Source organism: Balaenoptera borealis (genome assembly GCF_965194805.1).
Source record: "Balaenoptera borealis genome assembly, chromosome: 17".
Lineage (NCBI taxonomy): Eukaryota > Metazoa > Chordata > Mammalia > Artiodactyla > Balaenopteridae > Balaenoptera > Balaenoptera borealis.
The window spans coordinates 29,194,885-29,219,609 of NC_138876.1; the positions used below are offsets into that span (position 1 = coordinate 29,194,885).

The following is a 24,725-nucleotide window of genomic DNA, read 5'->3' on the forward strand; positions in this document are numbered from 1 at the left end:
ACTGTGAACTATTTCCTATCTTTTCAGTCTGTAAACAAAGTTCAGCTAAAGGTAAGCAATAGCTTATTGCATTGTGCTGAGGAAAGCAAGTAATAACAGCATATTTCAAATAGTTCTTAAAAGAGATGTTTTGTTGAATTAGTAAACACTTTCACTGACCAACCTGTGTGTGTGTGTGTGTGTGTTCACAACCCTACAAGGCCTCTGTCAGGCATGTAGAAGTTCTCTTAAACTAATTAAAAACTGTACACATAGATCTGGAAGAAACCTGATTGATTCTGTTTCTTCTCTCCCTCTCCTCCCAACCCCAACAAATGTGCATATTGAGGCTTATGAAAGAAGTGCTTCCCCAAAGTCATACAATTGTCAGTAGCAGGGTGGCCTAAGTGTCTGAGTTACTGACTCCAATGGAATATTCTTTTCATTATACCATTCCCTAAAAATAAACCATGTGATGTAGACAAAACTATTATGCACAGTTACAAACCTGAATATTAGAAAAATCTCAAAGTTTCTTTGACTATTTTTTAAATGAATGGTCAGTTTAAGTGTTTAAATTCCATTAAGGATTGCAAGACATTTGATTTTCTAAAGAGAGAAATCAATTTGTGGAAAATCACTTTAAGAGAACACTGAGGACTTCACTGGTGACACAGTGGTTAAGAATCTGCCTGCCAATGCAGGGGACACGGGTTTGATCCCTGGCCCGGGAAGATCCCACATGCTGCTGAGCAACTAAGCCCATGCGCCACAACTACTGAGCCTGTGCTGTAGAGCCCGCGAGCCGCATGTACTGAAGCCCACACGCCTAGAGCCCATGCTCCACAACAAGAGAAGCCACCGCAATGACAAGCCCACACACCGCGACAAAGAGTAGCCCCCACTCACCGCAACTGGAGAAAGCTTGTGCACAGCAATGAAGACCCAACAGAGCCAAAATAAATAAATAAGTTTATAAAAAATAAAAAATTTAAAAAAATAAAAGCACTGAATTGGAAGGAACTCTGAGCTGTGATTTGAGCTTTTGCAGTAACTAGGTTTGCAAGCTTAGACAAATACATAACAGACGCTGGAATAATAACCTTCTAGTTCTAATAATTCTCAAGAGTATCTATAAAGAAATGACTGGGTAACACAGTATTATCTGCTATTGGCTATTCACTTCTTTAATATTGATCTCTTTGTGACTTCATATGAATTTTAAAGTCTAGTTTCTGCTGTGTTCAATCTCTCTTTCCAACCGTTATCTCTACTTGGTTTACAGGAATATGCATACTTTTATATCTTATAGAAAGACAAAAAATGAGACATAAGAGCTTCAGTGTAGTTTATAATAAATTGGTGCCTAATTTGGAAATGGAGCTCTTTATAATTTAAGTATTTTTGTACAAACGAGGTGGACTCTGTTTCAGTGTTTATTCTAACCTGAAAGAGATTTAATATTAAATTTGTTAGTCATTCAGTAGATACATCTATTGTCATCTGTTGTGTCAAGTACCCATACCCTGTGAATACTGAATAGAATAAGACACGCTCTGTCTTTTTCATGGGCTCTCCATTTAATAGGGTGATTATAATGAACATAGTTATTAACAACTATGAGAAGAATTATTGTCATGGGTGTCTGGGTGCTGGGAGATTATGGGGAGTTTTAAGGAAACTTCATGGCTAGGGTGAAAGGTACACATGGTGATGAAGTGAGGATAGTAGATGGGTATGTCTATCAAGAAGGATCGGATCTTGTGTTTGAACATCGAGGGTTTGAACTGATTCTGGAAGTGAAAGGGAGCCATTGAAAAATTTTAAAACAAGAAAATGACATGACTAACTTGTGTTTTTGAAAGATCACAGAGGTCCTCATGTAGCTGCAGTCGAGCAATCTTAGTTTGAGCATTATGACTTGAAGCACCAGTATGGTTAAACCATCAAGGATTTAAGATGTAGGCCAGATTGGAGATACTGTTAACAACTTCAGTTACGGTTATTCACCTTCACACTGCAGATGTTTAATATACTGGTCTAGGGTAGCAATGCCATGACTACTTGTTGCAAGATAGACCCTTTTAAAATTGTATTGGGTAACTTCTAGAGAAAACTCAAAGGGTACTCTTTCTTGCTAGTTGATCTGGATGACAAATTATATCAAATAGATATCCTAAGAGCTAGGATGTATATTTTCCTCCCTGTGGTAAACATGGCTATGTGATTTTCCATACTACTTATAAAATATTTGAAAATTTTAAATTATGATACTAATATTTGGAAAGTTAAAAGTCTGTTTGGATATTTAATAGAGGAAATCTTTTTTAAGCTTACATTTAATTTTCTTGTGAGTTTGGTAGCTCCCTTGAATGAGCCTATTATTTCAGGATAGACCCAAGTTTGACAGCATCATTCTCTGTTAAAGGCAGATGCTACCTTGTGCTCTGTTTCCCTTTGTCTAAGTAAGGCATCTATTTTGCACTTTAGTTTTTAAAGTGCTTTCCTGTACATTCTCTCATTTGTTCCTGACAATCCTATGAGGGAGATAGTATTATCCCTATTTACAGAGCAGATAACAGAAGTTCTGAGAAGTCCACTTACAAGCCTAAGTGTTGCCTGCCACTACATGGCACAGTGAAGGCTGTATCTACTTTTATCATCAAAGTTACCTTCACAAACAGAGCTGGGTAAAGATATCAGACCACAGGACTAGATATAAACATGATGCAGGTTTTAGCCAAAACATTATTTTGTAAAATTATTTTTTTCTCTTCAGTCAACCCCTTCACTGACAAGTCAATGCCACACATAATCAAGAAATTAAAAGCTTATTAAAATAGGGTGGACTTTTGACCTATTACTAACTGATAAGGAGTCACCCTTTTTGATTTATCAATATACTGTGAAAAACATTGAAGTAATATTATCCCTATGTTGAAATAACTAAATTTCAGAGTCCTCAAATTCATTTGATATTTGTCTTATGCACACAGCCAGATGGTGTGTATAAGACATCACTATGCCTCTCTAAGTTTAATGCTACCATTTGGTGTTTTAAAAATGAAATTCTTTTCTTTTTTCCTTTTTCCTTCAATGTACTCCATGGATTTCCATCATTCTCTAGGCATCATAGTCAACATACTATGACCAGTGGCAAAATCAGTCCTGTCACCTTTTTTGGTAGGACCCTTGAGGTGAGAATAGCTTTCAAATTTTTCATTGGTTGGAAAAAATTCGAAAAGAATAGTATTTTATGACGCACAAAAATGATACTAACTTTAAGTTTCAGGGTTCGTGAATAAATTTTTATTGGAAAACAGTCATGCTTAATCACCTACATATTGTCTGTGGGTGCTTTTGTTCTACAACAGAGGTGAGTGGTTTAGACAGAGACGGTGTAGCCCACAAAGCCTAAAATACTTTCTATCTGGCCTTTTACAGGAAAAGTTTGCCTATTCCTGCTCTTGCCTATTTGGAGGGTGAAGGGATTCAGAGAGTCTCCTTGTTTTCCTTGGATGGAGGTTGAGTGGAGGGCAAGACATATATTAGCTTACATATGCTTTTCTGTTTAGTTGGGTGGAGAGATTTGCATTTTCCAACCTTTGGAAAAATTCAACTAAGTCTTTCTTAGGTCTGAAATTTATTAACCTGCCTTGGTTCCACCTTAATTTGAAAGGGAGACAACTTACCAAAACAAGAAAAGCACAAGGAGTAACCAAGATGAGAGATCTGCTACTGGTAGGAATTTAAAATCTGATAAGAGATATTAATTTGGTTTATAATTTTTAAAACTTTTCTCATTACTATCACATTTCTTTCCTATTTTATTCTGAGGTAGTTGTCCTTCTCTCTCATCCCCTTTAGATGTGGGGAAAAAAGCCCTTTAAACACCTAGCTTTGTATTCCCAGCAAACGTGTCCAAGTTTTAATTTCAGTTGTTTTGAGAATGATTTCAAATATCCATCACTTGAACATATGAGAAATGAAGCCAACATTTTTATAGTTCCTTATTATTTGACCACATGATTTTACACAAGCCTCAGTGTTTCTTCAGATTTCTTTGTGTGGGTGGGCAAGATATAATTTTTAAAATAGTCAGACGTCACAGTGAAGCTCCCAGCAACATATTTTACAAATTTGAGGGTTTTTTTTTTTAAGAAGTGTTGTAACACTTTAAGTTAAAATAAATCAGGAGAAAACAATTTTTGATAGCATATATATCCTGTGAAGTTGAAATAAAGGGCACTTTTGGCATATAAAACAGAGTTCTATAATTATCTGAAAAGCAAAGTATACATTTCTGGATTGAGTCCATTCATCCTACCTAATTGCAATTTGAGAATTAAAATTACTCCCAGGCCACGATTTTTCCCATCCTTGTGGTCACTGCCCTAACGGCCATGACGGACCATGTTTAGTGCACTTCATAAATTGAACATCTTTATAGTGCTTGGAAGGGGGTGCTGCATGTTTGACACAGTATTTGTTGAAGGTTAGGCTTATTTGGCTCTAGAAAGTAATACACATTTTATGTGGTACCTTTTAACCTTTTCTTTTTGTTCTCATCTTTAATTTGATACTCTGAACAAAGATCTGATATAGGTAAGTCAGATATTTTCTCCTCCTATCTGATGGCGAAGGGAGTAGGGCACAAAGAGCATGTAATTTCCGCCCCCGCAAATTCAAACTTACATTTAGATCTCAGTTTTCCTAAATCCTGGCTCTGAATGTTTGAAGTAGATGACTTTCCATGTAGGTACTCAACAAATGATTGTATTCAGTTTGTTTAGCCGTATGACCTAAACAAGGGTAAAGCTACTATGTTTACTGTAGACAGTGGTCTTTGGATAATGCCTTTCATTTAAGTAGTACATTATGTATGTATGTATGTATATATATGTATACATATACACACATATGTATATAATTAAAATTTATTATATGAATGTATAGGATATATAATTAAAATAATTATACATATATATACCCATACACATACAGTGTCTTGGTACCTTATTTGAGCTTCCTTCCATCCGCCATCTTGGACTATCCTAGTTGGCAAATTTTTATACTCATAATAGCTCACGTTCTTTTCTCAGATATTATGCTGAGATCTTTGCCTCTATTAAACCTCTGACTTCTCTCAACTCTGAGATAGGGCCTGATGTTACTTCCTTTTTAAAGGTGAGGATACTGAGGCAAAGATAGCTCTACAGACTTGCTGATGGTCACACAACAGTAAGGGAGCCAAGATTGTAACCTCAGACCTGCTAACCACTGTACTATTTGAAAGGCCACTATATTCTCAACATAGTTCTTATTCCCTGCCTTGGCTCTTGTTTGAAATGTCCTGTTCCACACTTGACATAGTTGAATTTCACTCTATGCTAACTCTCCGAACTAATAAAGGCAATCTTTATTTAAATCCACTCTGTTGGGTTTTACACAGACTTCTACCCTGGATCTCCTCTTAATTTAGTGAAATTAATGCTGGTTTACTGCATCATCATTCAAATAGCTCAGTTGTAAGTATGAAACACCGAGTCCTGAAACCTCTGAATCTGTCCTTTATTTTCTTTAGGTTGAAATATAATGAAGCTTCTGATGAACTGCATGTAACTAGACCCTACTAGAAAAAATGTAATTTTAGATTTTAGGTCATAAGTTTTCATCAGCCCCTACTCTAATGGGATTACTGCAATAGTACACATTAGAAAGGCATGATTTGTGTAACATAAAGCTTAAAAACTTTATTTAGTGATATTTATAAACCATTGCAAGTTTTGAGAAGGAATGTTAAACAGCAGTATTTGAAGTTGTTAGAGAAGCCTAAAAATATTTAAACAATTTTAAGAAACCTCATGTGAAGTTGCAGTCTAGTACTTTCCATGTGAACAAACTGCTAAAAGTCTAATTTCAAATGTCTTTTGGAACAACCTGTCCCTTAAATTTCTGTCCAAATTTTAGCATACACTGAGCCAAGAAACCTCTAGGGTTTTCCAGGGGTTGACTTGATGCTCTTTGATCCTTGCAAGTGCTAACTGAAGACTGAATCTCCCCCCAGCCGCCCACCACGGGTGTGTATGCCACGTTCCAAAGGAGGTGCCAGGAGGCTGACACTGAAGGGCAATTAGAGAGCAAGAAGCGGTCAGACGGTCACGGTGTGCTGAGGAGCCTGCAGCCCACGGCCCTGGTGCCCAGGAAATAACTTAGGTCCCTCAGTGTGTGGCTGAGGCCCTCTCCACCTCACCGATTCTTTCGTTTCTCTAATAATTGATCATAACCTATAGAATTACGGGTTCACAGTTGGATTGAACAGAGGTTGATTTTTCTCTGTTTTTCATTTAAGGTTTTCATTTTTTTGTTTATATTATTAGCCACGCTGAGCTATTCAAATAAGAGGTGGTTTTTGTCATCTAGAGTTTGCTGGGGAGATAAATAAAACTCTCGGTGTGTCAAGGCCCTGAGAGCTGCGGCAGCAAAGGAAGAGGCAGGCGAGGGGGATAACTGTGGATCTTTCTCTTCTCTCAGCTCATCTTCTCCTCCACCCAGTGTGTTGGTTCTGTTGATTCACTGTAACTCCTTTTCCCGTGACCGTCAGCTCTTGGAGCAGGAGGCTGTCAGTGGTTTTCCTTACCTCCACTCTACTCCTGCTTTCAGGTAGCTTGATTTCCTGAAAATACCCTCTCCCCAGTTCACTGTATAGACTTGAGCGTAGTTACATTATTCCCTTGTTGCCTGCCTGGGTACCTTTCCTATTAGTAGACAGAATATCCTGAAGTGCAGGAACTCTGCTTTTTCATCCGTCCCTCTAGCTATCATCATGGCGCCTGGCCCCGAGGGGCTGTTATCTGTCAAAATGAGGGAACAAACCAGATACCATTTTGATCACGTTATTCTCATGTGCAATCTATGGGGACCTCTTATTGCTAGTTAGACCAAGCCCTAATTTGAACTTAACTTCATTTTTGTTCATTTTAATTGTTACTTCAATACTTAAAACCACAAGTAATTTATAATTTTACCTCCTTTTTTGAAACTAAATAAAACAAGAGGTGAAATCCTCCACCCACAGCCACCTCATCCATCTAACCTCCAGTTCGTTCCTGCCCCTCTTCATGGGTGTCATGCCCCATGTGAACCATCGCCGTTGTGTTATGATGGAGGAGTCGCCCTCCCAGGACTCTGCTCTCCCCTCTGTCTCTCTCAAACCTGCTCAGTGGAGGTTCCAAATCCCATAGCACACATGACCTGCCACACTTCAATATTTGCGTTCTCCGTTATAATTGTTTTCAGGTGTTGGACTATTTGTTCCTCCAATAAGATTTGTAGTCCTTTACCAGCAACCATAGATTTTCTTTTTATATTAAAGATATTTATAGTGCATATGAAGCAATCTCATATTAAGCATTCAAATGAGTTTTTAAATATAAAGGAATTGAGTTTTTAAATGGCATTCACTTGGCAAGCGCTAAAACTCGACCATGTGTCCGGCACTGTGTTAGAAACAAGGAATTCAGAGCTTGAAAAAAAAAAAAAAAGTTTGTAATGGCAGAACAGAAATGGATCTTCTCTGCCTCTCATGTACCCAGCACATGCTTCTAATATCTCCTATGCTATGTTGCGATGCCCTGAAAGTGCCACATGGCCCCCTCTCTTTGGCTTTTCCACCTCCAGGACAGGGAATGGGTGTTACAATTTTATGTTCTCATAAAATGGCACAATACCTGGCACATACTCAATTTTTGGAGAATGTTTGGAATGAACTATTGAACTGAACTAGAGTATAATTTGAGAAATGTTATAATGGAGCTGGTATGGGTACTGTGGAAGGACAGAAGGGGTACCCAGGCTATTTTTCTGTTTCTTGGCCAGAGCAAGCCTCCCTTGCCAAATGACAGCCCCGTCAGGTTGCATTTGGACACAGTTTTACTTGGACAATAATTTTACTTAAACCGATACTGGCAGCCCTCGCTTGGTGGATTACAGTTTTGAGGAGGCACTATCAATTTAGAAGCATGTAAATTGGATAAAACAGGGTCTTGTATTTCTGAACAAGGACTTAAAGCCCAGGTTTTTAGAGACAAGACCCATGTTTAGTAAAGCTTGATATACCTGTTTTCTTATTCAGTATAAAGTTTTGCAAAGTTTTTCAGTCTGTTGAATGATCCCATTGGTGTTTTAAAACTCATTTATTTATAAAATGGACATAAAGATTTTCCTGAAGTGTTAATACAGTGGCTAATACAGTGGCTATTTCTGGGGAGTAGACCTGATGTGTCATCAGGTAAGGAAGATTATTTCTATCTTTTCCTTTAAACCTTCTGTACTGTTTTGAATTTTTATTCGTAATGAGAATGTTTTACTTTTGTATGAAAAAATGAGTTAGTAGAATTGATGTGAATCCCTGAAAAGAAGCAGACTGGCAGTGTAGTTGGTTTTATGTCGCTGTTAGCTTTAAAAAGCTTTCGGCTCAAAGGTGTTTGTGAGTGAACGCATTGTGTCAGTTCAGGCTGCTAAGTATGTGGGCGGCCTGCTTTGGTTTTATGTTGTGGCGAACGGTGACTGAGACCAGGAAGATCAGTGGAGCTTCTGACGTCGTTACGGCTTTGCACCAATCAAAGCTTTTTATTTAAATGGTTCAATGAATAAAAAAATGTTTAACTCTTTTCCTAATGATTTGGAAAGCACCATTGAACATATGAAAGCAAAGGACGCTGGCAAGAGATGGTCAAATGATCATTTTGAAGGCTAAGGCAGGTTCAGCATTATCATATAAAGGGTATAACCTCATGCTCCCAAATCTGAAAAAAAATTGGGATGGGATAACATTCCTTTATTCATTCTTGCCTGTTTAAAAATCAAAAGAATTTCTTTTAGAATGTTAATACAGTGGCATTTTCTGTATATTTAAGTAGGTCACAAATGTATATTGAAATATCTTTTTCTCTTTTACTTTTAATACACAAATACATTACAATTAAAAAGATTCATATGACTCAGAAATATAATTTTTAACATTTCAAAATTCCGCTATTTCCCCTTCCCAAATTAACTTCTTAAGCTACTTCATATACATACACATACACGTGTATGTGTGGTTTTATTGCATCATACTATATATATCCTGCAACTTGCCATTTTTCATTTAATGATGGGGCTCAGAGCTTATTCTCAGTCATTGCTTGTAATTCACCTTGTGCTTTTTCATGGTTGTAGTATTTTATAATTTGAATTCATCAGCTTTTTATTACTGAAATTTGAGGACAAATAATTAAGCTTTCTTCTAGCCAGATTTATGCCTGAAGAAGTCCTAAGGGACTTTAGAGAGAATGATAGGTATTTCAGAAATTCCACATTCTGTGAACTGGTATTAGGAGCATGGAATGAAATGAGGAAAGGGAGCTACAAGTAATAATAAAGATCAGGAAAGAACCTTGTAAAATTATTTCCAAATGCTTATTGCTATAACTTTTTGGCCAAAAAACTCATAGGTGCAGGCCATGTTAAAAAAAAAACAAACAAAAAACAATCAGATCTTATACATAACAATTGACTTGTGAAATGTATAGTTCTTTTTTAAAAAAATATATAAATGCGTTGTTCTCTTCACCCTTTAGTTCTGTTTTATCCTTTGGAATGTTTAGCATTATTTCTTGGAAAATAATTCTGCTAACAGGAAGGGCTGTTTGCTTTTTAAAAAAATGTAGCAAGAAAACCGACAATTTGTGGACATGATGGTCATGTATTTTGACCATGATTAAGAAGCTACTGACCAGCGATAGACCACCGTTTTATAAAAATATAGGTTACAGCATTTAAGACTGCAAATGAACATTTTATAGGGCGATAAACCATTCTTCTGTGTCCACCATCCTCCCCTGAAAGAGCAATAGTGTAATTTGACTGTGGACTTTCACCCACACATAGTTGGTTTTCCAATTGTAAATTTGGGTAACATTTCAGAAGTTGAATTAGCTGCTTCGTGGAGGTCACTTAATACATGCAGACATGTTTAGACTCAAAATTGAAAGGTGAAGATTGCCGTTTTCTTTTTATAAGTCTAGAAACTGTCATTATTTATAATGTAATCTATTTTAACAAACTTTTTTAGTGTTTGTATTCTGGCTTTATCTTCTCAATTTTCAAAATTTTGATATTCAATGATTTCATGTTTTGGTTATAGTTTTTATTCAATTATATCTTCGGTTGTGGAAACTAGTTTTTAAAGCTTTTCTGAATCGTTAAATCACCAAATATAGTACTGGCATTCAGAGGCTTGTTAAATGAATAAAAGTGTTGCCAGGCAGTTTTCATAGAGCTTTATGTGCTGTTAATTGCCATCAATTAAATCTGTTACAAGTAATAATGTACTGTAATCTGTTGAAAACCTCTCCTTTCAATTAACCAATTCTCTGACCTTTCCTTCCTTCTCCTTGAAGAGTAGTTTAGAGTTTATTTATTTTCACCCTTACAAACCAATTACCTCTGGCCCAGCTGTTCCTCGCATACAGGGGAATCTGACCTAGAATACAAGCCTGTAAATTATTGCTTCTTTTTACACCTTGTAATGTGAATGGGTTAGTGGAAAAATACATGTTTCTGTTTCTAATCCACTGGTGCTTCTATCTGCAGACTACCGATTATGAGCTAGTCGATTTACATATATTATTGTAGATCCTCACAATAACCTTGTAAAGTCAGTGACATCCCTGTTTTATACAGAAGGAAACAGAGGCTCAGAGAGGCATGTAGCCATTCAGAGTCACACAGCTGGTAAGGGCAGAGCTGGGATTCAAAACCACACCCAGCAGAACTGAAAGCATTTCTCTTTCACCGTTTCCAACGAAATTCAGTTAGTGTGTTATAGAGAAAAAAGAACAGATTTAGAAGGCAGTCCGTTTGGGGGCTTTCAGAACCAACTCAACCACTACCAGCTTTGTGACTTAGTCTCAGGTTCCTTATTTGCAAAATAGGGGTACCACTGCTCACCCTGATGGATTGTAGTGAAGACTAAATGGAAATGTATGGCACATTATGGGTTTTCCAAAAAATGACTTAAAGTACCCCTCCTAGTTAAGACACCCTCTGATGAAAGTAAATGCATTAAACAGAATTTTAACTTACTGTCTTGGAACAGAAGATACTGACTAGAGTGTTCCCATTGTGTTTTTCATAGTAGGTCTTTGGAAGAGCAGAACAGATTTCAATCCCACCAGCAACGTAATTTGTAGGGGGAGTGTTTTCCTTTTTAATCCTTCGTTTTAATCCCATTTGGAGTTGCAAAAATTTCTGAAGGGTCTCATGCTGCCTCGGGCCCCAGGCTGGAATTTTGTCTTAGCCTATTGATGTGGTGAGTGTTGGAAGAGGTAGGAGTGATTTAGAAGGAGATGGCATGAGGAAACAAATGAGTTGAACACATATTTCTCTGACCACTAGAATTCCAATTGAGCTAACCGGTGAGTTTGTGAAAGTTTTATTTGCAAAACCAGTAAATTTTTGACTGAAATTTTCTTTTTCTCTTTAAAATTGTTTTTAGGATGCAGAATAGAAAACTGTGATTCTTGCTTTAGCAAAGACTTTTGTACCAAGTGCAAAGTAGGCTTTTATTTGCATAGAGGCCGCTGCTTTGAGGAATGTCCAGATGGTTTTGCACCATTAGATGAAACCATGGAATGTGTGGGTGAGTAGTTTTTCATGTAACTTTCAAACTTCAACTTTTATTTTAACACCCGTTTCTTGGGGGGAAAAAATGCATGCTGGATGTATTCATCCTAGAAACAAATCGGTTCTCTTGTTATTAATTAGAACTGAAAATTATTTAAGTTCTTTGCTGACTTTATGCTGTTGGGCAGTATCATATATTACATTTTGCTTCAAAATTTGTTAGTTTTACATCTAAGTTAAACCACTTAAATGCTGAGAATAATGTTTTTATTATCTATGTAATACATCCATTTCTTAATTATCTTAATAAAATTATTAGTAACTGTTAGAGAAAAACATTTTGTTTAGAAGAAAAACAAGATTTTCAAGCAGTGCCATGTGGTTAGCTAGTCTATCACTATTGTTATGTGTATTAATTATGGAGCTTCTTGCTTAGCCATTTGTATAAAAAAAAATTCAGTTGGGAAGAGATTTTTTGTGCCAAATGTACTTTGTTGATGATTGACTGAATGCTGCAAAGTGCATTAAAACAATTTTACTTTTACTAAATTTAGATATGTAGAATGCATAATTGAATATACATATATATGCTGTTTGTGAGTAATAATTAGGAATACACATTTTATAAATTTTATATTTTTTGAGTGTTTAAAAAAACTTCGGTAATTTTATACCACTGATTAAAAGGTAAAGATCTGTCAGTACCTACATTTTGATAAATGCCTCAATCTAATCTTAGGTGTGATGGCATCTTCACCACTCCCACCTCTGCCACGCCTGAATTCTATTTGACATGTTATACATCTGATATGGTGTACAACAGAGCAATGTATTCTAAATGAGGCTTTCCATCTCTTTAAAATGGAGACTTAAATTGAGAACTTTTTCCCTGTAGAAATTTTGAAGTAGTCTGTAATTATGTATTCGGAAGCTTGCAGAGAACACATTTAAATGAGAGGTTTTTGAAGAAATGTGTACATATATTCCTATATATGTGTGAGTTAATACATGCATACAGGCAACACCTTACTGAAAAATAAGAAAGTCACTAGAAGAGCATATTCAAAATGTTGAATTCGCTTTTGAGAGGCAAGACCCACACCTATTACAAATGTTCAGTGGAAATGCTCATGAAACCCTTAACTGTTAACAAATTAACCATAGAGTCCTATGCATTCCCCTAAATAAAAATCTTAAATAGCTTTGAAAAATCTAAGAGTTCCCATGACGCCTGCTGAGATCTGGAACGTGCAAATACTAATGGTGTGTGGACTCTAGGCCTGAGTCCTCATCTGCTAGTGTGATGGGGGTTTTAATGGTGAATTTGATGAGGAGGTTTAACTTTGCATATTTTTATGCTTTTATCTCCTCCCCCTTCCTCTCATCGCAGGGTATTGGAGAGTAACCTACTTTTCCACTATATGAACTTACAAAAGGGGATGCTAAAAGCTTACATATCTAGGCAAAACATACATTTTCAAATATCTGACCATATTTGTTTACTTTTCAAACTATGGTAATGTGCAGCATCAATTTAGGGAGTAAGAAATATATACTGTGGTGTAAGACACCTTTTAAAAGAACTGAGAGCATCAGAAAATGCAAAACACTCCCTATCCTTTTCATCATATATTTACTTCCAAAATAAAACTAACACACTTGTGAATTTCAGGGGGGAGGGCATGCAGAATTAACCTGTAAAATTTTGTGTCCTGTCATGGTATGAAAAGAGCATCTTTTACTGTAGGTTTTAGCTGTTGAACCTTTTAAAGATTATATATTTCAATGTCTTTAGAATGGACCGGTAGCATCCCTTCAAAACATGAACTAAGACAAACAGTAGTAATTTTTAAATTACTTATGTGGCAGTTATTTACTTTTATCTATAACTCCATAATTCAAAGAGTTAAAGTTCCTGAAAGGTGTATACAGGTCTTGTGGCCTGTACAACTTAATTTTTGGTATCTGAAGGTGGGGGAGTTGGAGAAACACTGCTATATAAATTTGGTGATGGTGGAGAAATGTATACCAAATTGTCACCTGTGTTTGTTTTCTCTCTATTAGAAGGATGTGAGGTTGGCCATTGGAGTGAATGGGGAACTTGTAGCAGAAATAATCGCACATGTGGATTTAAGTGGGGTCTGGAAACCAGAACACGGCAAATTGTTAAAAAGCCAGCAAAAGACACGATACCATGTCCAACGATCGCTGAATCCAGGAGATGTAAGATGGCCGTGAGGCATTGTCCAGGAGGTAAGTTCAGATAATCCCTATTGTGGGCTGTGTGGTTTCTGAATTCTCCTCCTGTCTAATCACCCTCACTCCCAAAAAAGTATTTATCCATGAGGGAAACCTGATAATAACATTGGTGAGAATATTCCACATTATACTTCCTTAGAGACGAATGCTTAAATTGTGAAGAATGTAAAGTGAATATTTAATTTCATGGTACCTTGAAAATAATTTAGAAGACTACATTACAAATGAGCTTTTAAAATGAGATTTCTAAAAGTGTGTGTGTGTGTGTGTGTGTTGGTTTTTTACTTTTTCTTTTTTTTTGTGATTGTACCATAAAAGCCAGTTCTTATGAAATCAGGCCTTTGCTCTAAGAGAAGTAGCCAACTTTCAGTTGAGAAGAGTTTAGATTAGAAAGGTTTATGGAATCTGTAAAATCATCTGTATCATTACTAGTTGAAGATGACAACTTAAAATAAACTTGCCCAAACACTGGGAGGAATAAACATTGTCTTAATGTTACCACAATTAGCCGGTTCTCTTTGTTTTGATAATAATTTGTGGAAAACAGCTACTGGTATGTGTATGTTTATTTGTGTCTTTGTAGTAATTGTGCTGATTTGCAGTAATTATTCTGTAATAACAGGATTAGGCCCACTTACAAATTAGGAGAAGTGTACATAGCTCAGGTGCTGGCTGGAGCCGAGTCAGTATGTTGAAATGCGGTTCTTAGCGCTGATGCTGTGCTTCTGAAAGCATAATCTCTTGTTACTATTTATTTTATCACTAGCGGATGCCGCATTGCCAAAGATGAAGTTAGGATTTTTCTAGTGCACAAAGTAGGAAAGCAAAAAAGACAGTTGTGTTTAGAAAATTGCCCTATGAAACAGTCAAAACTTTTGTTTGCTTTTGTTCTTGCTGTTGGGGCATAGCTTTTCAGCTTCGTGGCTATAGCCCAGAGAGGGAATATATATCTGCTTAGAATGGATTTATATCCATATTATGCTGCCTCATAGAGAATGTCTATGATCCATGGAGGAAGACAAAACTTAAGACTGGAAGACTCCAGTCGGCCTTTGAGAACTATTAGATCCAGATTCAGAAGCTACTATTAGGAAGGCAGCTTTTCCTCTTGAATTAGTTTTGCTTTTCTTTGCTGAGTCTTTGAAACAAAGTTTTTTTGGGTCTGCTTTTCACTAACAAGGATGGTTTTGTTCAGTTAAACTGGGTATTTTTCAGTCAAAATATAAGAAAATATTTTCTTACAAAACTAATAAGCCACTTCTTGGATAGCTGAGAGCATTTAACCTGCAACCTTGTACCTAAAAACAAACCTGATGTATTCAGGTATTGGAAATAAAGACTTTCTTTGTTGTATATTGTTTATATAACTACCCCCCCATTCCTCTTCCAGCAACGTGGTCCCCCAATTGTGGTCTACGTTAATAGCAAAAATTAACCTGAAAATGCTCCTATAACAAACATGCTTATGTGTAACAAGAGCCAGCACGTTCCCCTCCCCTCTGAAACTATTTTGACTTAGCCCCAGTCTTGCTTGAGAATTTTGTAGGTAACAGCTAAATTTTTAACCTGTAATGTTTATTGCATTTTTATTTTTTATGCTTCAAGCAACAGTGCATTGTCTTAATAGATATAACTTGACACTGTCAGCAATTAAAATTATGTCAAAACAAATGTTTATGTATCATCTGTTAATATTCTCTTTTTGACAAGTGAACCAGCAATGAACTCTTATTTAATTTACATTTAGGTTTTACCAAATATTATTTATTAGGATAGACATTAGGAGAGACCAGCTATTGCTCTAATCCCCGTATCTACATATTCAGTTTAATAAATTTAATTTTTAAGTAAACTTTAAAGTTAGTAGGTTTAAAAAATTATATTGGAATTTGTTTTATGTTTTAAAAAAGGGAACTAACAGAGGATTGTTGATAGAAATGGAAAATGACTCTGCAATAAAATAACTTCTATTTACAAATGTAGGAAATGAAAACTAGAAAGTTAATTTTGGAAATTGAGCACCAATTGATAAAAATTGGCATAACTTCCAGCGGAGTATCCCACCTTGCCTAAGGTGAGAGAGGAAAAAGTTCCTTTCTTCAATAGGTCACGGGGATTAATGGAAGAATAGAGAAGAAAACCACTTTATCCCATTTTACATCTTGACTTGATTTCGGTGATCTGCTTTGACAAACCATGCAAAAATGTAAGTCGTAATCAGGTTGGGAATACAGGCATTTTTCTGATCTTTTCAACATATGTATGGATTTTTCTCCTGTTGGAGCCAATCTTAACCTGATTGCACACAAACGCAGCCTTAGCCTCCTTCACACTGGAGCATGGGCACATTAAAATCAGCTGCTTTTCATTACTGGAAGCCGTAAGTTAGAGGTCAGCGAAATGGAGTAGTCCTAAGTATATAAGGTATTACACTGAAAACTATTAGAAATGAGACAATAAATGGCTGTAAGATTTTAAAACAACAGTGTAATGGTTTTGCCTATTTTTCCTTAATTATTGTACGCTTATTTGCTTTTAAACAGTGAAAGAATATTTGGAAATGTCTTAAGTCATGGATTGATGTATGACTTGAAGTTACTGTTCATTTCCAAACTTTTCTTGATTAGTTATCTTTTCTTTCATTTCTGATGACATAATCTGTGGAGTACCTTGGGCTTTTCTGACTCTCACTCTTCAGAATTCCGGTCTGGTGATCAGGAGATCTGGGTCTCTGCACCATGTCAACTCATTAATTCTATGGCCCTTGGCAAGTCACTTAACCTCTCTTGGCCTCTATTTCCTCATTTTAAATTGAGGGTATTGGGGTAGGCAATCTCTAAGATCCAGTCCAGTCCTAAAATCCAATGACTCTACGACTAATTGCCAAAAGATATGGGTAGGTTTTGTGGTTGTCATGTGAAGGGTGAGGAAGAGAACTGTAAGCCCAGGAGCATTGTTTTACGACCAAGAACTGACCAGTTTTCCAGTAGCTGTACTGTGCATTTGCCAAGCCTTTTACATCTGGCAGCTTTCATCCTCTTCCTTCCTCCTCCTTCCTTTTCACAGACAGTGAACCCTCAAAGACTAAGCAAGACTCTTGTAAAGTCTGCATATGACCTATGGTTTAGCTACCAAGATAGCAGGAGGACGGAGACAGAAAGAGGAGGGGATCGTAAAGGACGATGGGAAAGAGGGAAAGACTGACAATGAGTTAGAGGAAAAACAATTGAACAATGAGTGTAGGAAACAAGGGCAAAAAGAACAGACTACTAAAAATGAAGACTGTACTCACAGCAGATGTAACTGTCTTCACTCCCCTCCCTCCCACCCTGAGGACACTAATAGAATTCATCCCGTTGGGACCAAGTTATTCTATTAATATATAACCTGCAGCTTTATTATTACTTAAAAAAAAATTTTTTTTTGGCTACACCACACGGCTTGCAGGATCTTAGTTCCGAGACCAGGGATTGAACCTGTGCCCTTTCAGCAGTGAAAGTGCGGAATCCCTACCGCTGGACTACCAGGGAATTCCCTAACTTGCAGCTTTAAATGGAAGGACTTTCAAGTCTGGACTATGTTGTACATTAGGCAATATATTAATAGAAAAATATAAACATGCTATGATCAAATGTAAATGACAAATGGAAGAACAAAATCATGGTTGCTGAGGTACAAAGTTGGAAAATGTTCACGTACAGGGAGCGGGGGTTGGTGGGAATGTCATTTGGAGGTGACAGTAGTCCTTCACAGGATTGGCCAACACCACCTCAACCTGAAATATTCTGTCCCATATGTAAAGTCCCATGAGAACTAATTTTAATTTATTCATCAGGTGTTTATTGAGCAGTGCTGTGTACCAATCATTGGTCTAGGCATGATATTGCTCAAAGTTCTTACAGTGTTTTTTCTAGTGGGATCATGGCAATAAAAAAGTGGATGAGTGCATAATTTCATGTGGAGATGGGAGCTTTGTGAAGAAAAATAAAGCAGGGTAAGGAGCTAGTGAAAGATTGGATTGGGAGTGTATTATGTAGGGTGTTCAGGGAAATTGAGGGAGTGACATTTGATCAGAGATCTGAATGAAGGAGATCTTTTGAAGACCTAAGGGAAAGTTTTTTTAGCGCTTGACTCAATGGCTATGTTTTATGAACATCATTGATTCTTCCATTACATACTAGGGAAGAGGAAGGAGCTGAGATCCAGGAGGCTCTGCCTGGTCCATGGAGATGTAGCAACTTATTAATGGTAAAGCCAAGAGTAGGACCAACGTCCTGCCCAGGAAACTCAAGTTTTCCTGTACCTTTTCCTTGTTCCTTATCATAAAATTCAAGGATAAAAGCTATGGTTGTCCAACATCGAAGTAGCTGACTTTAAATGATCTCTCCCTCCACCCCAATGCATCATTTTACTTTGTTTTACAAATATTTTTAAAAAACATGACACTCTGCAATCACCACCCCCTCTCAACGTCCTCCCACTTGAAATAGCTGGTGAAACATACCCCAAAGGTCATTTCATAAATGCCAAAGTGTTGAGCCCACTGGCTTTGTTTTGATTCAGCCATTCCTACTAGGCCATCTTCTTCTGTAATTTTAGTATCTTTGGTCCTCAATTTGTTGGGGGAAAAAAAATGTGATTTCAAGATTATTCTTTCCATCCGCAGTCTTGCATAGTGGCCCTCCCCCTGAGGCTGTCTTGGTGGAGCCACACCCAGCCCTCCTCTCTGCCCCCTTGCTCCCTGGCTGCCCAGGAGCCTTGGGGCTCTGAGCCCCTCCCTCACATTTAGTAGCTCCGTGTCTGGAATGCCCTTTCTCTTTCTGACCCATCTAAGCAATCAGACTGCTAAAGTACTTTAGGTGATGCTTTGACAGATGGTCAGATAGCTTTCTGTCTCTTTTGCTCGTGGCTGCCTCAGCTCACAATACTGCAGGTGTTAGTAATAATATGGTGCAATTCTTTAAGCCCTCGTTGTATTTTCGTAGTGTTTTCTCAGGATTGTACTACAATTTAAATATAAAAACTGCCCCTACCTACGATTTCAACTTGAAAACAACTCACTCCTCTTATGTGACATTACTTGACCAGCATCTACTTTTTTTTTTTTAAGTGGCTTTTAACTTGGTAGGATACAAAACAAAATACTATTTAGCAACTTAGAACCAGAATCTCTGCAAGCATCTACTTTTCAAAAGGCAATAGTAATAAGACCTCTCCAATTTTTGTTTTCTGTATGTAAACTGACAGCAACATGTGGATTAGGTATTAGATACTATAACTAAAGATGGTTGTAGATTGTGATGGATTAAACCAAGAGCAGGAAATAAGCACATTTGCAGTAGGATAGGGTCAAGAAAATATGCTTTAGACATATGTTCTTTATTTCTCAACATTTTGTTTACATTTGAGTTGCAATTTATGTGGTCTGTTTTATACATGCCAACCTCAAGAGTAGTTTGGAAGAGAGAGGATAAGAGAAAAACCTCTTTTCTTTTGAAACTTTCAGAGTTGTCAGGAATGTAGATATTGAAATTTTTATATGAATAAGAGAGCATCTAAAAAAGGGGAATTCTTGTTGCCTCTTTGCTATGCTAAATATTTTGTTTCCTTTAAAATCAGTGATTTGTGTTAGTCACTATAAATTAAGCAAATTGTACTATTTCCCAGGTACTCTGGACACACGGCAGCGAATGGTAATGTTTATTTTATAGTGATTATAAACTGGGACAGTCATTCATAAGCAGCCACATCTTAAATGTAAATGTGTGATTATCATATAAAACTGAGGTTTAACAAAGATCCACCTGCTCCCAAACATTTCTCTCAGTAGCTAAAGTATCTGAAATTCCTGCCTCATCTGTCTTAACAATGAGCCTTTAGGCAGTGTCTTGGGATGTATCCCCTCCCTTGCGACCCCACCCCCAACTACTTTTTAAATTTTTTTACTTTTTTCTGGGAAAGTGGGTAGGGGATAACTATGGGCACCTGGTGGTGGTGGTGTTTTTTGTTTTTGTGTTTTTTTGTTTGTTTGTTTTAGCAATGATTTCTTTCAGATTTTCTGATTCTCACATTTCAGAGGGTAAGGGTCTGAGGAAATGGAGGAGCAGAAAAGTGGGCCCCGATGCGCTGTGCATGGGAGCTCATGGAAAGTCCAGAGAGGGCAAGATGAAGTACAACCTTGGACTTAGACATAGAAATCCAAGGGTGTGCCAAGCACCCATCACATGGAGGCTGAGGGAGGACATATAAGACAACCTCTTCTCCCAGTTGCATTTTGAGGCTGTCTTGGTGCCAGGCTTGCTTGTCGGAGGGGCCAGGGAGTGAGTGAGCGAACCCACACCTTTGTGCCAGTCTCTACAGCTTCCCATCTGGAATCTCTACTTAGCCCCACTTAAATTATAGTCTGGAGCAACATGTACTAGTCTCTTTTATGGGTACTTGTAAAAAGGATTTCTCAACTACATATGCCACCGAAGGCCTGACAGTCTATGTGTAACCGGGCAAGGACAGGAAAATTCCAAAGGAGCCTTTCTTTTATGAATTCTACCTAGCAGTAAGCTACTCTGATCTTAATGTAAAATATATAAAACAATTTTTACAACACTCTAAAATAAAAACAACTTTAATAGGACACACATGGTGTCAGTGGTAGATTTTTTTTTTTTCCCCCTCTTACAGGGGACTTTTTTTTCCTTATGAGATAAGACAGTCTCAAGTATAAACCCCTAATGATTTCTTGGAACAACTTATTTTCCTCATCAGACACCTCTCTGGGATCTTTAAACGGTGTTGATAAAAAGAGCGCAGGCTGTTTGCTCATTGAGATTTCCTGTAAATACTTCTCCAGCTACTGGATTGACCTAGAGTTGGACTTGTGGATATCCTCCAGGATTAGGAGGCAGAAAGAAAACATTTTCGTGGAAATAATGACAGAGTTCTACTCAAATCCCAGAGCGATTCATGTTGTCATCATACAGAAGTGGTTAAGACGACAAAATTACTTTGTGCAGCACAGAGGGGCAAAAGGTTCAGGTAGCAAACTTTATTACAATTTAAACTAAAAATGTAAGGGCAGTAGATTTTGCTTTACAATTGACTCTTTATATAATACTTGGGCCTAATATTCTGTGTGTCAGCATTATTTTCTTGTATTTGAGGACTTTGGAAATGAGGAGTAAAATACTTGAACTTGCGTAGTCAAGAGACATTTAATAATTGGTATTATACCCCTATAGACTGCCCATTACTCAAACGATTTAATGATAACTTAATGTAAAAAGTATTTGATAACATGCTAAAACAAAACAAAGCAAAACAAATTTTAAAAGATCAGAACTAGGAAAAACTTAGAATAGGAGCTCAGGATTGACAGGGAAAATAGACCATATGAGTATGTGTTGGTTGAAATAATTGGGCCAAAAATTTGGCCTTGGGTTTCCTACCAGGCAAAGGGAAAACATGGATATGATTCTACCTTAATTTAAAGTAAATGATTACTTATAAAATACAGTATCAATTTAATAACAGCTTTTGGAGAGAAAATCACCATGTATATACACACAGCACATATATACACATACATGTACACAAACATGAATAGATACACATGCACACATACATGTATGTATATATGGATGTATACCTACGTATATACATATACACACATATATACATGGCACACACATTTATATGAATACTTCAATTTCAGACACATTAAAGTGTGCGCAAGCTGTGGGGCCTACATCGTAGAATTAAGGAAATTAATAATTCTCATAGTAAAGGGAATATTCTAGTTCCATAGGGAGATAAACACTAAACAAATTTCTCAAATGGGGAGTCACTTCCAGAGCAATGAGTAGCATGGTGGACAGTGTCTTCAACAACATCTGCACCACAAACATCTGCACTACCTTCTGTGTTTCTAGAAGGTAGAAGGCAGCTTGGGAGTGTTTATTCCTCAATGAGAGCTGAAGGTATAATAGTGAAATGTGAGTTATAGAGGAACAGGCATCATGGATTCAGGACTTTTTGGATTACCAGCTATATTTGAATGCAGTCATCCACTAGGTTCTTTCAGTGAATATTGAATCCGTTTAGAACTTCATGGTATCTAGAGAATCTAGAAAATGTGCATTTGTATGGAGAGTCAGTTACCCTTTGAGCTTGTCAGTAGCCAGGTGTCTTTTCTACCTAGTAAGATGTTCTTAAGTAAGATCAGAAGTTGCATATTTAGATGGAGAGTTATTTCTGGTGATTATTTCCCACCCTGCACTAACATTTTAAATAACCTTTTGTGATTTTTGTTTTTTCTCTAAGGCTGGACTTCAGTTATTTTAACCTGTAAAGGCTATTTGATATGAGAGAACCATGTGGATTTTGAGTAAATGCTTACTGAGTTGAATTGACTTTATTAAAATATTTTACAAGGTGCCTTCTAATTCCTCTTTCGAATCTACTTCCCCAATATAATTCAGGTATTAAGTGATGGAGCTGAGCTTCGAATGCAATCTATGATTTTTCCATGGCCACATCTACAGGTTCAGCAAATCAATTATTTAAATCAGGTTTTAAAGAAATGGGCCAATTGGCAGTGGGGAGTGATAGAAACAAAAGTTTATAGTCTAGTTAGGGATGAAGAAAATGCACATTACAAAATAACGAAAGAAGCAAAATTGAGTTTGTAAATGTAAGTATCATTTTAGGCCCTGAAATGATATGAGAAGTATCCTGTTTTAGCTGTTGTGGCTAGGGGATTCTTCCTGAAGAGCAAAACATGTTAGGAGAGGTGGGTGGAAAACACCTTAAAAAAAGGAGATGATTTGAGACAGAACCTTTTGGGGAAAAGAGGTAGACGCCAAAGAGTACCTCTTGTGTCCAAGAGAGGATAAGCCCAAGAGCCTGGCCGGAACTCAGACTTTGAGAATGGCAGTCACAGCAGCTCACGGCAAAAATGTAAGTTGAAAACTGAGTGTGTGAAGCACCTCTATGGAAAGGACAGGATTTTGAATTTTACCTTGAACACAGTGGGGCATGGAAGTATTTTAGTGGAACGCTGATTGAAGGTGGGAGTGACTGAGGGGTGTGTCGGTAAGATGTATGGAAGAAGGTAACTTGCATGTCCCCGATTTGGAGCAGAGCGTTAAGCAGAGACTGAGTTTGGGAGAATTACCAGAGAACACTTCTGGGTTCTGATGTTTATGCATTTTTCTGTAATGCTTGCTTTTCTAAAGAGCGCAAGATTTTGCCTTGACTTTCAGTCCACTGTGACACTTAAATCTTTTTCTGCCAACTTTCTAAGCCAAGCCATTCCCCAGTTTGTATTAGTTCAGTTTATTTTTAAAAATCTAGACACATTTTGCATTCACCCTAACTGAACTATATTTGCTTTCTAACTGCTGCTTCCATTTGCCATTACCAAGACCCTTGGATGTATTATCCCCTATTTTCTAGCTTATGATGTTAACCTTTTAATGGGTTTCCTTTACCAGCCAGCTTGGAATACTCTGACAATTTAAAGTACACAAATTAAATATTATTCAGGTCAAAGATGAAAATGATCCTACAAGACCCAGTCTCGGTTGTATAACCTAAGATGGTTTTATCTAGCGTGTTGTTTACTAGCAGCTGCCTGGAACACTGGGTTGAGAAAGGAGTCTGAGTTAAATGCTGGGTGCAGGAGAAAACGGTATAGTTATCAACTTGTGGTGTTTGTGGTGTGTGGTGGGAAACAATGTCTCATGTATTTGTTCCCCCTAATCCTTTAACCCTCCAAGCCCCCAAGACACACTTGGCTATCTTTGACAAATAGTCATCAAGCTTCTGTTTTATACCTTTAGTGACAGTGAATGAGTGTATATTGGAAAAAGCAGTATGAAAAAATAGTGGAAAGAGTTATAAATTTGGTACATACTGGTCTTGGTCACATATTGGTTGGATGGCATTGGTCAGATTACTTGATTTCCCAAAGCTTAGTCATTTATGAAATGGGGATAATAATATGTCACAGGATTATTGTGAGGAGTAAATGAGCATGTATGCAAATAGGTGAATTTTTATTATTCTGCTACATTTTGTTGTAATTCCATCGTGAATTCTGCTATATTTTCCATTCTTCCCATGGCTTACTCTTACCTCTTCACGCTCTCGTTCAGATGTAACTGATCTTCCATTTGGGCCCCAATCCCACAGTTCTGGCTGTTGATGGGCATCTTCCTTAGAGATCCTGCCAGCATGTCAAACCAAGCATAGCTGAAACATACCTTACTATCCTTTCAAGATCTTATTTTTCTGGGGATGACTATCCTTTCTAAAGGCATCACTAGCCTCCCAGTTACCCAGGACCTCAACCCCACCTTTGACTCTCTTCCTCGCATTCAGACAAATTAGGTCTCAGATCTTTGCTCAACCACCTAAAAAAAGTAGGCAAACTTGAGACGTTTACTCAATCTCTCTAAGCTTCAGTATCTATATTTGGAAGATAATAACAGATGCCTGCTTCATAGGATTGCTAAGAGGATTAAGAAACATCATTCATACCTTGCTTTGCACAGAATCAAGGATCAGAAAATGTGGGTTGTTATTATTTTATCATTTCAAGATAACTGCTCACCCAGTCCTGTTTCTCCACTGTTCATTCATTTTGATTTCTATTGTCTCTACTTGGCTTGAAGCCTTTTTATTCTCTTTACCTAGAAGATTGTAATAGCCTTTGGTAGGCAGAGGGAGTGTAGGTTAATTTGCATTCCAGCTAACAGATGTGTCAACGTATTCAAAGTTAAACTCATTTCAACTGATTTACAGTGTAATCTAGGTGGTAA

At 37.2% G+C, this 24,725-nt stretch overlaps 1 protein-coding gene and 1 long non-coding RNA gene across 3 annotated transcripts in view; both read left to right on the forward strand.

Annotated features, from left to right (window-relative positions):
- Positions 1-24,725, forward strand: part of LOC309615187 — a 571,459-nt gene that overhangs the window by 435,353 nt on the left and 111,381 nt on the right. The window lies entirely within an intron of this gene.
- Positions 1-24,725, forward strand: part of RSPO2 (R-spondin 2) — a 179,974-nt gene that overhangs the window by 92,178 nt on the left and 63,071 nt on the right. For both annotated transcript variants that reach the window (XM_082364462.1, XM_082364461.1), the window contains 2 exons: positions 11,522-11,665; positions 13,714-13,902. In XM_082364462.1, coding sequence (XP_082220588.1) covers positions 11,522-11,665; positions 13,714-13,902 — 333 coding nt within the window. The remainder of the gene's footprint in view (positions 1-11,521; positions 11,666-13,713; positions 13,903-24,725) is intronic.